The sequence below is a fragment of the Octopus sinensis genome, linkage group LG2 (genome assembly GCF_006345805.1).
Source record: "Octopus sinensis linkage group LG2, ASM634580v1, whole genome shotgun sequence".
Taxonomy (NCBI): domain Eukaryota; kingdom Metazoa; phylum Mollusca; class Cephalopoda; order Octopoda; family Octopodidae; genus Octopus; species Octopus sinensis.
Genome location: NC_042998.1, coordinates 39,520,848 through 39,536,405, shown reverse-complemented (window position 1 = coordinate 39,536,405; position 15,558 = coordinate 39,520,848). Strand labels below are relative to the sequence as shown.

The 15,558-nt window shown below is 43.1% G+C and overlaps 1 protein-coding gene across 1 annotated transcript in view; it reads left to right on the top strand.

Moving 5' to 3' along the window:
- The window catches only part of LOC115208766 (polyamine-modulated factor 1-like), a 30,341-nt gene extending 15,565 nt beyond the window's left edge, over nt 1-14,776 (top strand). The window contains exons 3-5 of the mRNA XM_029777085.2: nt 1,961-2,064; nt 9,277-9,475; nt 14,564-14,776. Of these exons, the coding sequence (XP_029632945.1) occupies nt 1,961-2,064; nt 9,277-9,475; nt 14,564-14,617 (357 nt within the window). The 3' untranslated portion in view covers nt 14,618-14,776. The remainder of the gene's footprint in view (nt 1-1,960; nt 2,065-9,276; nt 9,476-14,563) is intronic.
- Nucleotides 14,777-15,558: the final 782 nt, after the last annotated feature.

Here is a 15,558-nt window from a genome sequence, read left to right as displayed (position 1 = left end):
AGCCCACTTATGAGTACCCCTCATTCATTGGACAATAAAGTTTGCTTGCGAAGACCTATTGAGGCAAGTGAAATCAAAATCACTGACATGGCCGATGGCAGTACTGCCTGATTGGCACTCGTGCCAGTGCGATGTTATAAGCACATCTAAGCGTGATCGTTGCCAGGGCCACGGATTGGCTTCAGTACCGGTGGAACGTAAAAAGCACCATTCGAATGTGATCATTGGCACATGTGCCAGTGGAACGTGAAAAACAACATTCGAGTGTGGTCATTGCCAGTGCCGCCAGACTGGCTCCCATGCAGGTAGCACGTAAAAAACACCTTTTGAGTGCGGTCGTTGCCAGAACTTCTTGACTAGCCTCCCTGCCAGTGGCATGTAAAAGCACCCACTACACTCTTGGAGTGGTTGGCATGAGGAAGGGCATCCAGCTGTAGAAACTTTGTCAGATCAGATTGGAGCCTGGTGCAGCCTTCTGGCTTGCCAGTCCTCAATCAAACTGTCCAACCCAAGCCAGCATGGAAAGCAGACATTAAACGACAATGATGATGATGAAAGGAAACAACAGGTTAATGTTGGCAATGAGTCTCTACCTTTAAATGCTAACCCTAACCTCTAACTCCAAGATCATTTTAATTGGTTGCCAAGGGAACACGTACAAATAATATTATATTGAGGATTGGCTGTTGATCTGTTGATTGTGTGTTTATCAAATTTATAAAGAGTCGGGTGCTTGATTGCTTTTCTGAAATTAGTGTTGCAGATCATCAAAATCATGTGTATCACAGAATGCCAAGTAGCCTTGTTCTTTCCTCATTTCTAGAACCAATAGCATCTTGAAATTTCTTCATACTCAGGAAAGCCTGCATTCTTTTTTCTATATCAACTATGAACTTAACAAAACTCAACATCAGCAGTGGAAAACTTTTCTCGCACCTGAAATAGTGCTGCTTCTGCTGCTACAGTCACAAATGTCTTTTGACTGCTTCTAAAAGAAAGCTAATCACCTGAGTGACATAAACTCACAGCAGCAGCAGCAGTAGAAATGGTAGCATGGGGGTGGGGGGGCATGTGCTGTAGCAGTGCATCACTGCATCCACCATTTTGTTAGGGATTCCCTACTCCTAGTAGATGATATCTTTGTACCACTCTGGCAACAACCCTCCAAGCTATGGGGCTGTTTGGGTAGTTGTTGCTGGTGAGGGTTTTTCAAAGTCAGAGTGAAAATCCTACCTTGACCTCTTTTCAGTCGCCTTTTATGACTTGCAGAGGAAATGTTGGGTCTATTCTTTGTCGTGCTGGTCTCCACACAACACTAGTACAACTTGAAATGTTTTGCTCAAGAACACATCAGTCTAGGAAGCAAATCCACGATCTGGTGATCAAGAACGTAACACCCTAACCAATAGACCACTCGTTTCCACATAGCCACTACAATAAATTATCAGCACTGACTCTTTGTCCTCACTGTAGAATGAAAGACATGGTTGAGTAAGAATTAAGGAAGCATCTTTATCCTGTCCTCTTGCTGTGTATTTTTCAGCTTTTGTTTGCTCCTTTCTCTAACTACAATGATATCTAATATCATTGTTCTCTCTCCCCCTCTCTCTGCCATTTGTAATATTACTGCTGCTCATCCTAATGGCATTGCTTCTACATTGTTGCTCAATTTGCTGGAAAAAAGCAACTAAATCTCGAGTCAGGTCCTGCTATCTTAAAAAGAAAAAGAAACATCTTGAACACATAAGGTCTCACAACTCAACTACCTTTCAAAATAGATCTGCTCGGTCAAGGCTGAGCTGGGGTTAAGTAATACATATTCTTCATTCATAAAGACATGGTTGTTACATAGCTCTTTACTTTGTATTTCTATTTTATTTTTGTTCTGTGTGTGTGTGTGTTGTGTGTATGTTTGTGCTTCTGTAAAATGTAATTTTTTGTTCATTGTTTTCTAAATTAGATGGAGATTGAAACAATGTTGGAAGAGGAAAACCTGATGGAAATAATGAAAGATTTAAACAAAAGAATCAAATCCTCCAAAGCTCAAAAGACGGATGTAGCTTGGTAAGTAAAGTAAAATGATAAATTGACTTGAGTCGATGTATTTATTAGAGGTGGGCTGGAAGCAAATTGGTAGAATCATTGGAATGGCAGAAAAAAGTGTCTTGCAGCATTTCTGGTACTTAACATTGTGAGTTCAAATCCAGCCTTTTCGTCCCTTTAGGGTCAATAAAATAAAATACCAGTCAAGTACTGGGGTCACTTGTGTTAACTAACCTCTTCCTTTCAAAATTGCCAGCATTGTGCTGAAATTTGAAATGATTATCAGAGGTGGCCGGGTGTTGGGGTATGCACTGTTGCAGTGGGACCCAGTTGGTACTGGTGCCTTGTAAAAAGCACCAAGAACACTCTGGAAAGTGGTTAGCATTAGGAAGGGCATCCAGCTGTAATAACTATGGCAAAACAGACAATGGAGCTTGGTGCTGCATCTGGCCCTACCAGCTCCTGTGAAGCCCTCCTGCTCATGCCATCAAGGATATTAAATGATGATGATGACATCTACTCTGGTAAGTCATGGTTGGAATCACTTCCCTTTCTAGGTGGGTGGCAGGACCAAGTCCCACTGATACATTTCCATATTTGACAGAGTTTCTACAGCTGGAGGCTCTTTCTAATACTCACCTCTTTACAATGTGTACCAAGTGTATTTTTCTTATGGTACCACTGGCTCTGGAAATGTTGTCTTGTTCTCAGCAGACTGGAAGTCCTCTTAACTCTAAATTATTTTCAATTGTTAAAAGCATGAGAAAGAGAGAATCTGGATGAGAGTATAGTGACAGGAATAGAACAATAAGAACAGTAGGAGACTTGGTAATAGAAAACATGTTAATTGTTGTTGATGATGATGATGATGATGTGTATGTGCATATATCCTCATCATTTAACATCTGTTTTCTACGCTGGCATGGGTTGGACGGTTTGACAGGAGCTGGCAAGCCAGAAAGCTACCTGGCTTCCAGTTGTCAGTTTTGGCATGGTTTCTATGGCTGGATGCTGTTCCTAATGCCAACTGCTTTACAGAATGTGGACTGGGTGCTTTTTACATGGCACCAGTACATATGTATGTATACACACACACACACACACACGATGATTGTGATGAAGGAAGACCATCACTGACAATTGTCCAAGCAAAATGCCAGCAATGCCTGTACACGAGATCTTTGTGCCAGCAGTCACTTCTGCAGTTTCCCTGTTCACTGTGACACCCTCCTACTCGACTGGGCATTCAATAGTCACCTTAGCGAATGTTGCACTTCCTAAACTTTCAGGTCCAATAAAGCTTGCATTGTATCTCACAGACCCTCTCCACCCTACCGACATGATCCAGAGACGAGTGAGGGCAAGATATCCAGTGTCAATACAGGTCATAGGCTCAAGAATGTGGGAGCGCCATGATCTCAAGCATGAACAAAAGATCCCTAAAATGTCCAATGCCATTCCCTGCATATCTGGTTTTATACCTGAGTGACCTTCTCCTAGAGACAAAGCTGAGTGGGGGTAGCCATGTTATTGCTGGATAGTTTTTGAACATGCATTAGACTCAACTGTCTTTTCGACAGGTTTTGTATCAGGTCACTTGTGAGGTATCTCAAGAGTGCTACTGGTAACATGCAATCCAGTACAACTTGTGGCATGCTTGGATTGTTGGCAACAAAACCAGCACCCCACTAGGCTGGCTTGGTGAGGAGGGTTGCTAAAAACCCAGCAGGATCCATATATCATCATCATCATTTAGCATCCACTTTCCATGCTGGCATGGGTTAGACAGTTTGACTGGAACTGGTAAGCTGGAGAGCTGTACCAGGCCCCTACCTGTTTTGGTTTGGTTTCTACAGTTGAATACTCTTCCTTATGCCAGCCATTCCATAAACTTTACTGGGTGCCTTTCACGTGCCACTGGTACAGATTCCTTTTATGTGTCACTAGCACTGACCATAACTATGATTTCATTTGGCTTGATGTCTCTTCTGAAGCAAATCTTCAAAGGTCTCAATCACTTGTCATTGCCTATGTGACACTCAATATCCAATGATCGTATTTCACCTCCTTGTTCTGTATCTTCTGAGTCTAAGTTCCCTCCACAGTTATAGAGGATGAAAGGTAAAATTTGAATGAAATTGATTGTGTAGTTCTCAAGTTTTAGGGAAACAGACAGACAGACATTCTCGGTTTTATATATATATATGTTTGTGTGTGTGTGTATATATATATGCATATATATATATGTATGCACATATAATATGTATGCATGCACACACACACACACATATATAATGTGTGTGTGTGTGCATATATATATATATATGTGTGTGTGTACACACACATAAAGGTATAATACCTGAATCATCTTTGTTTTTCACTTATTGTTGATACAACACCAGTGAAATATTGGAGACAGTTCTTTCATTTTCTTCCAGGCAGGGAAGAGTCCCTTGTGACATGTCTATTACATGATGTCTGAAGATGTATGGGGGTCTAGTTGTTAAGAGTGTTTGGCTCAGACTTGCAAGGCCTCTTCAATACATTGTGTTTTTGAGCAAGGCACTCTTTTCCATGTTACTCCAATCTTCTCAGCTGAAAATGAATACTAGCCAAGGGATTTCAGTGCTGTCCATTCTCCTTCCAGCTGTCTGACTACACAGGGACCTCAAGCAGTTACTGAATGCCTTTGTTCAGGCTGACAGAACATATTTGTTTGCTGGTGGAAGCCCTGCTTTAATATGCACACACAAGGAACACAGGTACAAGATTTTCTGGGCAGGGAACACTGACGGGGACGGGGGCGTGGGTATACTTCTTGCGGAGAAATGGGTAGGTAAGGTAATCGAGGTAGTCAGAGTAAGTGACAGAATAATTAAAATTAGATTAGTCCTTCACCATAGGACAGCTACCATCATCTCGGCATATGCCCCTCAACCAGGGCTACCGGAAGGACAAAAAGACCAATTCTATGACACCCTATTGCGGACTACCTCATTGACAAATGACAGTGACCTTCTCTTTGTGGCAGGTGATTTCAATGGACATGTTGGACGACATGTCGGGGGCTTCCATGGCGTCCATGGAGGCTACGGTTTTGGCTCGTAATGAGGAGGGAACCAGGCTGCTGGAGTTCTGCGATGCAAATGACCTTATGGTCTGCAATACCAACTTCAGGAAACCCACCTCTCACCTAGTCACCTACCGTTCTGGCAGACACACCAGCCAGATTGACTACATCCTTGCCAGAAAAAGGGAAAGAGGGCTGATTATAAATGCCAAAACCTTTCCAGGCGAAGAATGTACTCCCCAACATAGATTAGTGGTTAGCGACTTCAGGATCAGAGCTAAATGGTTGCCCAGAAGAAGACCAGCTTGGAGGAGAAGGGTCTGGAAGCTTAAACATCCTGCAAATGGACAGAGATTTAGAGACATACTACTCGAGGCCTTTGACGAAATAGAAGGGGATATAGCTTCACTAAATGTGGAAGACAACTGGAGATTCCTACGGGACAATCTGCTGACAGCCACTGACCAGATCTGTGGATGGAGCAAAGTACCATCTCGACCCAGAGTAACATGGTGGTGGAACACTGTGGTTGACAGGGCTATTAGACAAAAGAGACAGGCTTGGAAGGACTGGAAGAATGGTGGTAGCAGGGAATTGTATCAGACAGCCAGAAGGGAAGCTAGGAGACAGGTTTATCTAGCCAGAGGGGAAGCGGATAAGAAAAAATTTGCCAATATTCTGAGCCGTGAGGATGAAAGACTTAAGGTATTTCGTGTTGCAAGACAGTGTGTGAGAGAGAATCGTGATGTGGTAGGAGAGAAGTGTGTTCGCATGGATGATGGTTCACTTGCGCTAAATGAGGATGCAAAGAGAGAGGTTTGGAGATGCCACTATGAAAGGTTGCTGAATAAAGAAAATGAATGGGATAAAGAGAGTCTGCCGAATGTTGACCCAACAGAGGGACCAGCTATCCGAGTTGATAGTTCCGTGGTAGCTAAGGCAATTAGAAGCATGAAGACAGGGAAAGCCCCAGGCCCATCAGGAATTACTGCAGAGATGCTCAAAATATCTGGCAGTGTCGGCTATAGCCTGGTCACCCGTATAGTCAACCAGGTGATACACGAAGGAGTCATACCCAATGACTGGTGTGGCAGCACACTAGTCAACTGCTACAAAGGTAAAGGTGATGCCCTAGATACAAATAATTACAGAGGTATCAAGCTGTTGGATCAAGTAATGAAGGTTACGGAGAGGGTCATAGCCCAACTAATTAGAGAGAGAGTTAGTTTAGATGAGATGCAGTTTGGGTTCGTGCCAGGGAAAAGTACCACTGATGCTATATTCCTGGTAAGGCAGCTGCAGGAGAAATACCTAGCCAAAGATAAGCCCCTGTACCTGGCTTTTGTTGACATGGAGAAAGCTTTTGATAGGGTCCCCCGATCCCTTATCTGGTGGTCAATGAGGAAACTGGGGATAGATGAATGGCTGGTGAGGACTGTGCAAGCCATGTACAGAGATGCCGTAAGTAAGGTTAGGGTTGGCAACATGTACACAGAAGAATTCAAAGTAGAGGTTGGGGTCCACCAGGGTTCAGTACTCAGCCCCCTCCTATTTATCATAGTCCTCCAGGCAATTACGGAGGAATTCAAGACAGGTTGTCCCTGGGAGCTCCTCTACGCTGACGACCTTGCTCTTATTGCTGAGTCACTATCAGAGCTGGAGGAGAAGTTCCAGGTGTGGAAGGAGGGTTTAGAATCGAGGGGCCTTAGAGTCAACCTAGCTAAAACCAAAGTACTAATAAGTAGGAAGGTAGACAATCCACAAATGTCTTCAGGAAGATGGCCCTGCTCGATCTGTAGAAAAGGTGTTGGTAGAAACTCTATAAGATGTACCCAGTGTAAGCTATGGACACATAAGAGGTGCAGCAATGTCAAAGGTAGGCTAACTGGGAAGATAGTTTTTGTATGTGGCAAATGCTCTGGAGCATTAACCTCCGAAAATCTGCAGAAAATAACTTCCGTCACTTTCCAGGGGGAAAAACTAGAAGTAGTTGATAGCTTCCGTTATCTAGGTGACCAAGTCAGTAGTGGGGGTGGGTGCGCTGAAAGTGTAACTGCTAGAATAAGAATAGCCTGGGCAAAGTTTAGGGAGCTCTTACCTCTGCTGGTGACTAAAGGCCTCTCGCTCAGAGTAAAAGGCAGACTGTATGATGCGTGTGTACGAACAGCCATGCTACATGGCAGTGAAACATGGGCCGTGACTGCCGAGGACATGCGTAAGCTCGTGAGGAATGAAGCCAGTATGCTCCGATGGATGTGTAATGTCAGTGTACATACTCGACAGAGCGTTAGCACCTTGAGAGAAATGTTGTACCTAAGAGGCATCAGTTGTGGTGTGCAAGAGAGACGATTGCGCTGGTATGGTCATGTGGCGAGAATGGATGAAGATAGGTGTGTGAGAAAGTGCCAATCCTTAGCAGTTGAGGGAACCCGTGGAAGAGGTAGACCCAGGAAAACCTGGGACGAGGTGGTGAAGCACGACCTCCGAACTTTAGGCCTCACTGAGGAAATGACCAGCGACCGAGACTTTTGGAAATATTCTGTACGTGAGAAGACCAGGCAGGACAAGTGAGCCCAGCCCACTTATGAATGCCTTTCCTCCCTTGGACACAAAGACCTGTTGAGGCAAGCGAAGTCGATATAGAACCTCATCCGACGACAGGCACCCATGCCAACCCCTTTTGCTTGCGAAGACATGTTGGGGCAAGCGAAATCGAATTGAACCAGCCAGGATCCCTGGTCTGGTGGTACGTAAAAAGCACTATCCGACTCGTGGCCGATGCCAGCGCCGCCTCCACTGGCTTCCGTGCCGGTGGCACGTAAAATACACCAATCTGACCGTACGACAGGCACCCATGCCAACCCCCTTGCTTGCGAAGACATGTTGGGGCAAGCGAAAACGAAATCGAATTGAACCAGCCAGGATCCCTGGTCTGGTGGTACGTAAAAAGCACTATCCGACTCGTGGCCGATGCCAGCGCCGCCTCCACTGGCTTCCGTGCCGGTGGCACGTAAAATACACCAATCTGACCGTACGACAGGCACCCATGCCAACCCCCTTGCTTGCGAAGACATGTTGGGGCAAGCAAAATCGAAATCGAAATCGAATTGAACCAGCCAGGATCCCTGGTCTGGTGGTATGTAAAAAGCACTATCCGACTTGTGGCCGATGCCAGCACCCCCTCGTTTGGCTTCCGTGCAGGTGGCACATAAAATACACCAATCCGACCGTGGCCGTTGCCAGCCTCGCCTGGCACCTGTGCAGGTGGCACGTAAAAAGCACCCACTACACTCACGGAGTGGTTGGCGTTAGGAAGGGCATCCAGCTGTAGAAACACTGCCAGATAAGACTGGAGCCTGGTGCAGCCTTCTGGCTTTCCAGATCCCCGGTCGAACCGTCCAACCCATGCTAGCATGGAGAACGGACGTTAAACGATGATGATGATGATGATGATAAACACGCTTAGAATGGTTTTTCTGCTGTTTCTGTCTTGCAATTCGAACTCAGAAAGAAAATGTGAAACCATGGCTCTGTAGAAGACACTTGCTGTTTCGAGGGATTGAACATAAGACCACATACTTGCTAAGAAAACTTCTTAACTCTGCAGCTGTACATAACCTCATGCTATGTCACAGGGAGAACTGCTTAACCCTGCATACACCAATCCATGGCCTGGCAAGGCCGGAGAGTTGCACCAGGTTCAATTGTCTGCTTTGGCATGGTTCCATGACCGGATGCGCTTCTTCCTAACACCAACCACTTTATAGAGTTCAGTGAGTGCTTTTTGTGTGGCACCAACACTAGCAGGGTTGCCGAGTAACTTGTGAAATGAAGACCTCTCTTCAGCTGGGAGAGAGGGAGAGTGCATCTGTGGAAAGTGGTTCCACTCTCATTTGTGCCAGTTGAGAGGCTGAAGTATATTAGAGGGATAAAGAGAGGTGTCTTACTGTAGAAGAGATATTTGGCTACCCTAGTAGGAAAAGAGGAGGGAATGGAGAGATTGACAGATTGAGAGGGAGATACATAACCATAGCCATATATATACACACAATCACACATCTATGCATCCATCCAACCATACAGCCATACATACATCCCCCAGGTAACAATTCAGGGCAGTGTTTTTATGTTTTACTAATTATTAAGTTAATTACTGTTGCCAGGCGTCCTACGGGTAATGTTGATGACGACATCCGTGCACACGCGATGCCAGTGAAGATGAAATTACGAGACAATTTACAGACTATGTTGAGCAAATTGGAAGAAGAGAACAAGCAGTTACAAACCATTGTATGTGAGCGACAGAAGAACCTTATAAAAGGTGAACAAAAACTGAAAGACTATAATGCTTTCTTTGAAAAAGTGAGTTGAAATTTGAAATAACTTTTTTTTTTATGTTACATATTTTACAGAACAATGTGTGAAGCCAAGCAATATTGTGGGTTACAAATTGTCAGTGGATCAGTCTGTATTTCTAATGGAAACAGCAACATAAGCAAGTTGGGAATGGATGGGGGTGTCTTTAGAAACAACACTCGTTTACTGATTTTTACATCCTTCAACAATATACACCAAAAGATATAAATCTATCATCATTATCATCATCATTGTTCAACATCCATTTCCCATGCTGGCATGGGTTTGATGGTTTGACTGAGAACTAGCAAGCCAGGAGGCTGCACTAGGCTCCAGTCTGATTTGGCAAGGTTTCTACAGCATATATATATATAAAAATTTGTTTCTACGCCTACCACTCTGAGAGTGTAATTGGTGCTTTTTATGTGTCACCGGCAGGGAGCCAGTCAGATGGCACTGGCATCGGCCATGCTCAAATGGTGCTTTTTATGTGCTAGTCAGGCAGCACTGGCATCAGCCACGCACAAATGGTGCTTTTTACATGCCACCAGCACAGGTGCCAGTCAGGTAGCACTGGCATTGGCCATGACTATGATTTCACTTGGTTCAACAGGTCTGCTCAAGCACAGCATGTTGCCTGATGATTGAAGAGTGCTTTTAAAGGGGCCAGTTATGAGACACAAGCTTCGGTCATGACTACAATCTCACTTGGCTTGCCAGGTCGTCTCAAGCACAACATATCTCCAAAGGTCTCGGTCACTTGTGATTCCCTCTGTGAGGCCCAGCATTCGAAGGCTGTGCTTCACCATCTTATCCCATGTCTTCCTAGTTTTACCTCTTCCACAGGTTTCCTTCACTGTTAGGGTTTGACACTTCTTCACATAGCTGTCCACATCCATACACATCACATGATAATACCAGTGCAGTCGTTTCTCTTGCACACCACATCTGATGTTTCTTATGCCCAACTTTTCTCTCAGGGCACTTACACTGTCGTGTATGCACACTGACATTACACATCCAGTGGATCATGCTAGCTTCATTTCTTTCAAGCCTACGCATGTCCTCAGCAGTCACAGCCCATGTTTTACTGCTGTGTAGCATGACTGTTTGCACACAGGCATCATACAGTCTACCTTTCACTCTGAGTGAGAGGCCCTTTGTTACCAGCATATATATGTATAAAAATTTGTAGTGCAATATATAGATTCAAAGGATCCTGTGGCTATCGTGGAAAGCTTCTCTAGCAAATCCAGCTTGCAGACCACATAGGAATCCACTATAGAGGAAGATAATGCAGAATTCTTTGCAGTTGAAAAATGTAAAATAACTTATACACACAAATTATTATTTCATGATGACGGCTGCAAATTGGCTGTAATCCTAAGGATATCATCATCATCAAGATCCTTTAACTGATGCAGCCAATCATTGGGATACCACTCTAGACACTTTCATAGTCAGCCATCACCATTGGCCCCCATTCTCTGTCATGCATAGCAAGTTCTGTGTTGTGACCCATCCAGTCCTTGATGTTGTCAAACCTGCATTTTCTCTGTCTGCTTTTCTTTCACCCTGAGAAATGGTTTTCAACTGGACGTTTTGGTGGGATACGTGACCATATCAGGCAAGCTTCTGTCTTTTTACCTGCGTAAGGAGTGGTTCCTGTCTGCCAGTATATTTGTTGATTTGCTGCCTGACAAAGCTGTTCATTTTGTGCTCTGCGTACAGGACTCGTAATAGCCTTCCAAAGCACTTGTGCTCAAACGCCTACATTCTTCACTCCATGTCAGCTGTAAGAGTCTGGCTCTCATACCCATACAGAAAGATTGAAATCATCAGGGTCTTCACACTCTGAGTCTTGTTGGAAAATTAACGAAATTGCTGCCTCATAGGTTGTTCTGCTTCTTCATGGCACCAGGGGCTGAACTGAGTCTTGTTGTTATCCACTTTTGAGATCTGCTGTCTTTGGTCAGAGTGAAAAGTGAATCCTAGGTCATTGTAGGGGTCCACCTCTCTGTTGAGCATGATGTTGATTGCTGTGTCTCTGCTTGTTACTGTTAACCATGATCTTGCTCTTTTCTGGACTTCATCCCATACACTACTTCTGCTACTTTTTGCAGTCTGGTGATGAGCTCCTGTAGTTGTGCTCCGCTGCTTCCTAACAGGTTTAATGTCATCAGCAAAGTGCAGATTAGAAATGGACCATCTTCCAATAGAAACAGACAGGTGGCAGTCTTAAGTGTCTCCTGCATGATGTTCTCTGGGAAGATGCTGTAAAACATTGGAGAGAGGATACGTCCTTGTCGAAAACCCATTGTTGTCCTGAAGAATTCTCCAATGCTGTTGTTCAGGAGAACTGCACTACTTGAGTTTTCATACATCACAAGCAGTGTTGTTTGTTCCAGTTTTCTGTGAAAAACTGATCTTGGGGAAATGTTACCTTGCTAGGAGGATTGGTAACATGAAGGGTATCCAGCTATAGAAAATCTACCTCACCATATTCTGTCTGGTCCATGCAAGCATGGAAAAATGAACATAAAAATGATGATGATGATGATATGTAGCTGTACCATAAAAAAATGATAATATTTTTCAAGAAATAGACTGAAACTAGTGTTTAGTAAATTCATTGACATAACATTCATCCATGTATATAATAGAGATTATTACAACATATCATATGTTGCTAAGCTATGTTCTGATCAAGGATCGTTTATAAAAAGTTATAGATTTTGTCAATAATCGATGAAGTGTGCAGTTACCTGCATGAACTAATGCAAGTTGCAAGACTTGGTGAACTTCAACACCTTGAACTCACATTGCAGCCCTGGGAATTGCATCACTCCAAGGTCATCTGGTCAAGAGGCAGTCACGACACAAAAATGCCATCCATTGCCACTGTAGGCAGTGGTGAAGAATCAGGAATTGCAGAAAAGGGTACGGGATGAAAAGGGTCAGCTGATTCGCCTGAGAAGCACCACTTTATCCTACATTTCTAGCTAGAAGGACTTGGAGGAACAATCTGGTCTGGAAAAAGAGGTTATGGAAGTTTGAAGACTCGGCAAACCGGCAGAAATTAAGACATTTTAATGGAAACTTCTGAGAGGGAGGAGGAGTTAGAGACATATAGTATGGAAGACAAGTGAATGTTCCTGCAGGACAACCTACTGAGAGCTTCAGACCAAATCTGTGGATGATGTATAGTCTTGGTCAAGCTGAGAGTGACATGGTGGTGAAAGAAGGAGATGGACAGAGTTAGAAAAGCAAAAAGACAGGCTCGAAATCTGAGAAGAAAGAGGTATGGAAGTGTTATTGTGAAAGGTTATTAAATGTGGAAAAAGAGAATCTTTTGACCCTCAACAGAGGGACCATCCATCAGAGTTGATAGCAGTATGGTAGATGAGGCAATAAAGGATTTGAAGACAGGGAAAAACCCCTAGACCACCAGAAATCACTGCTGAGATGCTTAAGCTATTCGGTGGAATAGGATGTGACCTTAGTCACTTGTATAGTTAATCAGATTATCCAGAGAGGTGTCATCCTCAATGTAAGTAGTATTGTAGTTAGCTGCTACAAGAGTAAAGCTGATGTCTTAGATACAAACAATTATAGATGTATTGAACTGCTGGAACAGAGAGAGAGAGAGAGAGAGAGTTATAGCCTAATTGATTAGGAACTAGACTAATCTAGGAATTAGACTGCATGAGATGCAGTTTGGTTTTTGTGCCAGGGAAGAGTACTCCAGATGCCATCTTCCTAGTGACAAACCTACAGGAGAAGTATCTAGCTAAAAGTAAACCATTGTGCTTGGCATTCGTTGATCTGGAGAAAGCCTTCAACAGAATCCTTCATCTTATTACTGGTGGTCTCTGAGGAAGTTAGGGGTAAACAAATGGCTTGTCTCAATATGTATAACACTTGAAAGACTGCTGGTTGACCATTGCAGCAGCTGATCATACCCTACATATACTGATCAAAGCTATGACAATGTCATACTGCAGAGAAATAACATACTTCAAACAGGACAGGATAATATTGAAAATCAAACTGTTTTTGGCAAATTAGTCACACACAGGAGATTGATTCCACAGTGCTTGACAACACAAAAAATAAGGTAAAAAGATTCAAGTAGTATTCTGTCTTGAGAAGACTTGTTGAGTCAATCGAAATTGTAGCTGTGGTCGGTGCCACCTGACTGACACCCGTGCAGGTGGCACATAATAAACACCATTCGAGTGTAAGTCAATGCCCGTGCCACCTGACTGGCTCCCTGTGCTAATGGCATGTAAAAAGCACCATAAGAACATGGTCTATGTCAGTGGCCCCTGACTGGCTCTTGTGCTGGTGGCATGTGAAAAGCACCATCGAAATGTGGTTGATGCCAGTGCCGCCTGTCTGACTCTCATGCCAGTGGCACATAAAAAGCAGTCACTACACTCTCAGAGTGATTGGCATTAAGAAGGGCATCCAGCTGTAGAAACCTTGCCAAATCAGATTGGAGCCTGGATTTGCCTACTGGCTTGACAGTCCTCAATCAAACTGTTCAACCTATACCAACATGGTAAGTGGACATTAAATGATGATGATGATGATATATACATACATATACAGTCATGCATATCATCATCATCATCATCATCATCATACGCTTGTTTTTCATACTAGCGTGGGTTGGATGGCTTGACAGGAGCTGGAAAGCCAATGTGCTGCCTGGCCTCAAATTTTCTGCTTTGGCATAGTTTCTATGGCTGCATGCCCTTCCTAATTCCAGCCACTTTACAGAGTGTACTGGGTGCTTTTTTCATGGCAATTTCCTTCATTTGTAAAGAAACTCACATTAGGTGACATAGTCATGGATACACTATGATTATACTATGACGTAATCATAGCTAAAAAAAAAAGAGAAAGGTTAGTGCTCAATCAGATGAATGATGTCTTTGATCATCTGTTTTTCCAGTTATAGTTGAGCTGAGGCTGAACAACAAGAAAAGGTCCCAAAATGAGAATTCTGAGGAACATTGCTGATTGAGTAGTTGAGAAAATAAAATACATCAAAATATATATTAGATTCATTTTTTTTTTCTTTTTCAGATAGCTGTGAGTGCTGAAGCTATCAAGAAATCACCCGAACTGTCGGAAGCCTAAGAATTCACTCTACAAAAGTGCAGGTCATTTTTGTTAAGGATGGATCACATTAGAATGAATTAATAGGGATTGGGGAGTATAGCAAATTGAATTAACAGCCTTATCAGTTTTGGTTTGGAGAGCAAAGTCAGAGGTTTCAACTAAAAGATGTAAAAACTATAAAAACCAGTGATCCATTGCCTGCCTATCTGTAAGACCCTAATGTTTTCTGTGGGGAGATGAGTTTTCAATTTGGTGGATTCATTCAGATTTCATTGCCAATTAATTCTTTATTTTACCAATTATGAATGAATGTGTAAGTCTGTGTGTATGTATGTGTATATATATATGTGTGTTCGTATGAATGGGTTTGTATATGTATAAAATGTATATAAGTAAATGTGTGTGTGCGTGTGTGTATATATATATATATCATTGTCGTATAACATCTGCTTTCTACACTGGCATGAGTTGGGTGGTTTGACTGAGGTTTCTACAGCTGGATGCCCTTCCTAATGCCAACCACTCCGTGAATGTAGTGACTGCTTTTTATGTGTCACCTACACGAGAGCCAGTCAGGCTGCACTGGCAGTAACCACATTTAGATGGTACTTTTTATGTGCCACCGGCACTGGGAGTCGGTCAAGCAGCACTGGCATTGACCATAACTACAATTTTGAGTTTGATTTTTGGGAGGCCGTAATGTGGTTTTTTATACTAATTTTACTTTTCAAAATTAAGATAAACAAACTTCTTTTTTAATCAAAAATATACTCTCCTTTAATTTCTACAATGCTCTTCCATCTATCTGGTAGACTTGCAAGGCCTCTCTTCCAAAATTCACTTGTCCATGATGAAAAATACTCCTCCAATACTGTTCTGACCTCGTCTACAGAATTCTTATTTTTTCCGTCCAAGTGATTATGAAGCCTGCGGAATAAATGATAATCAGATGGAGCAAT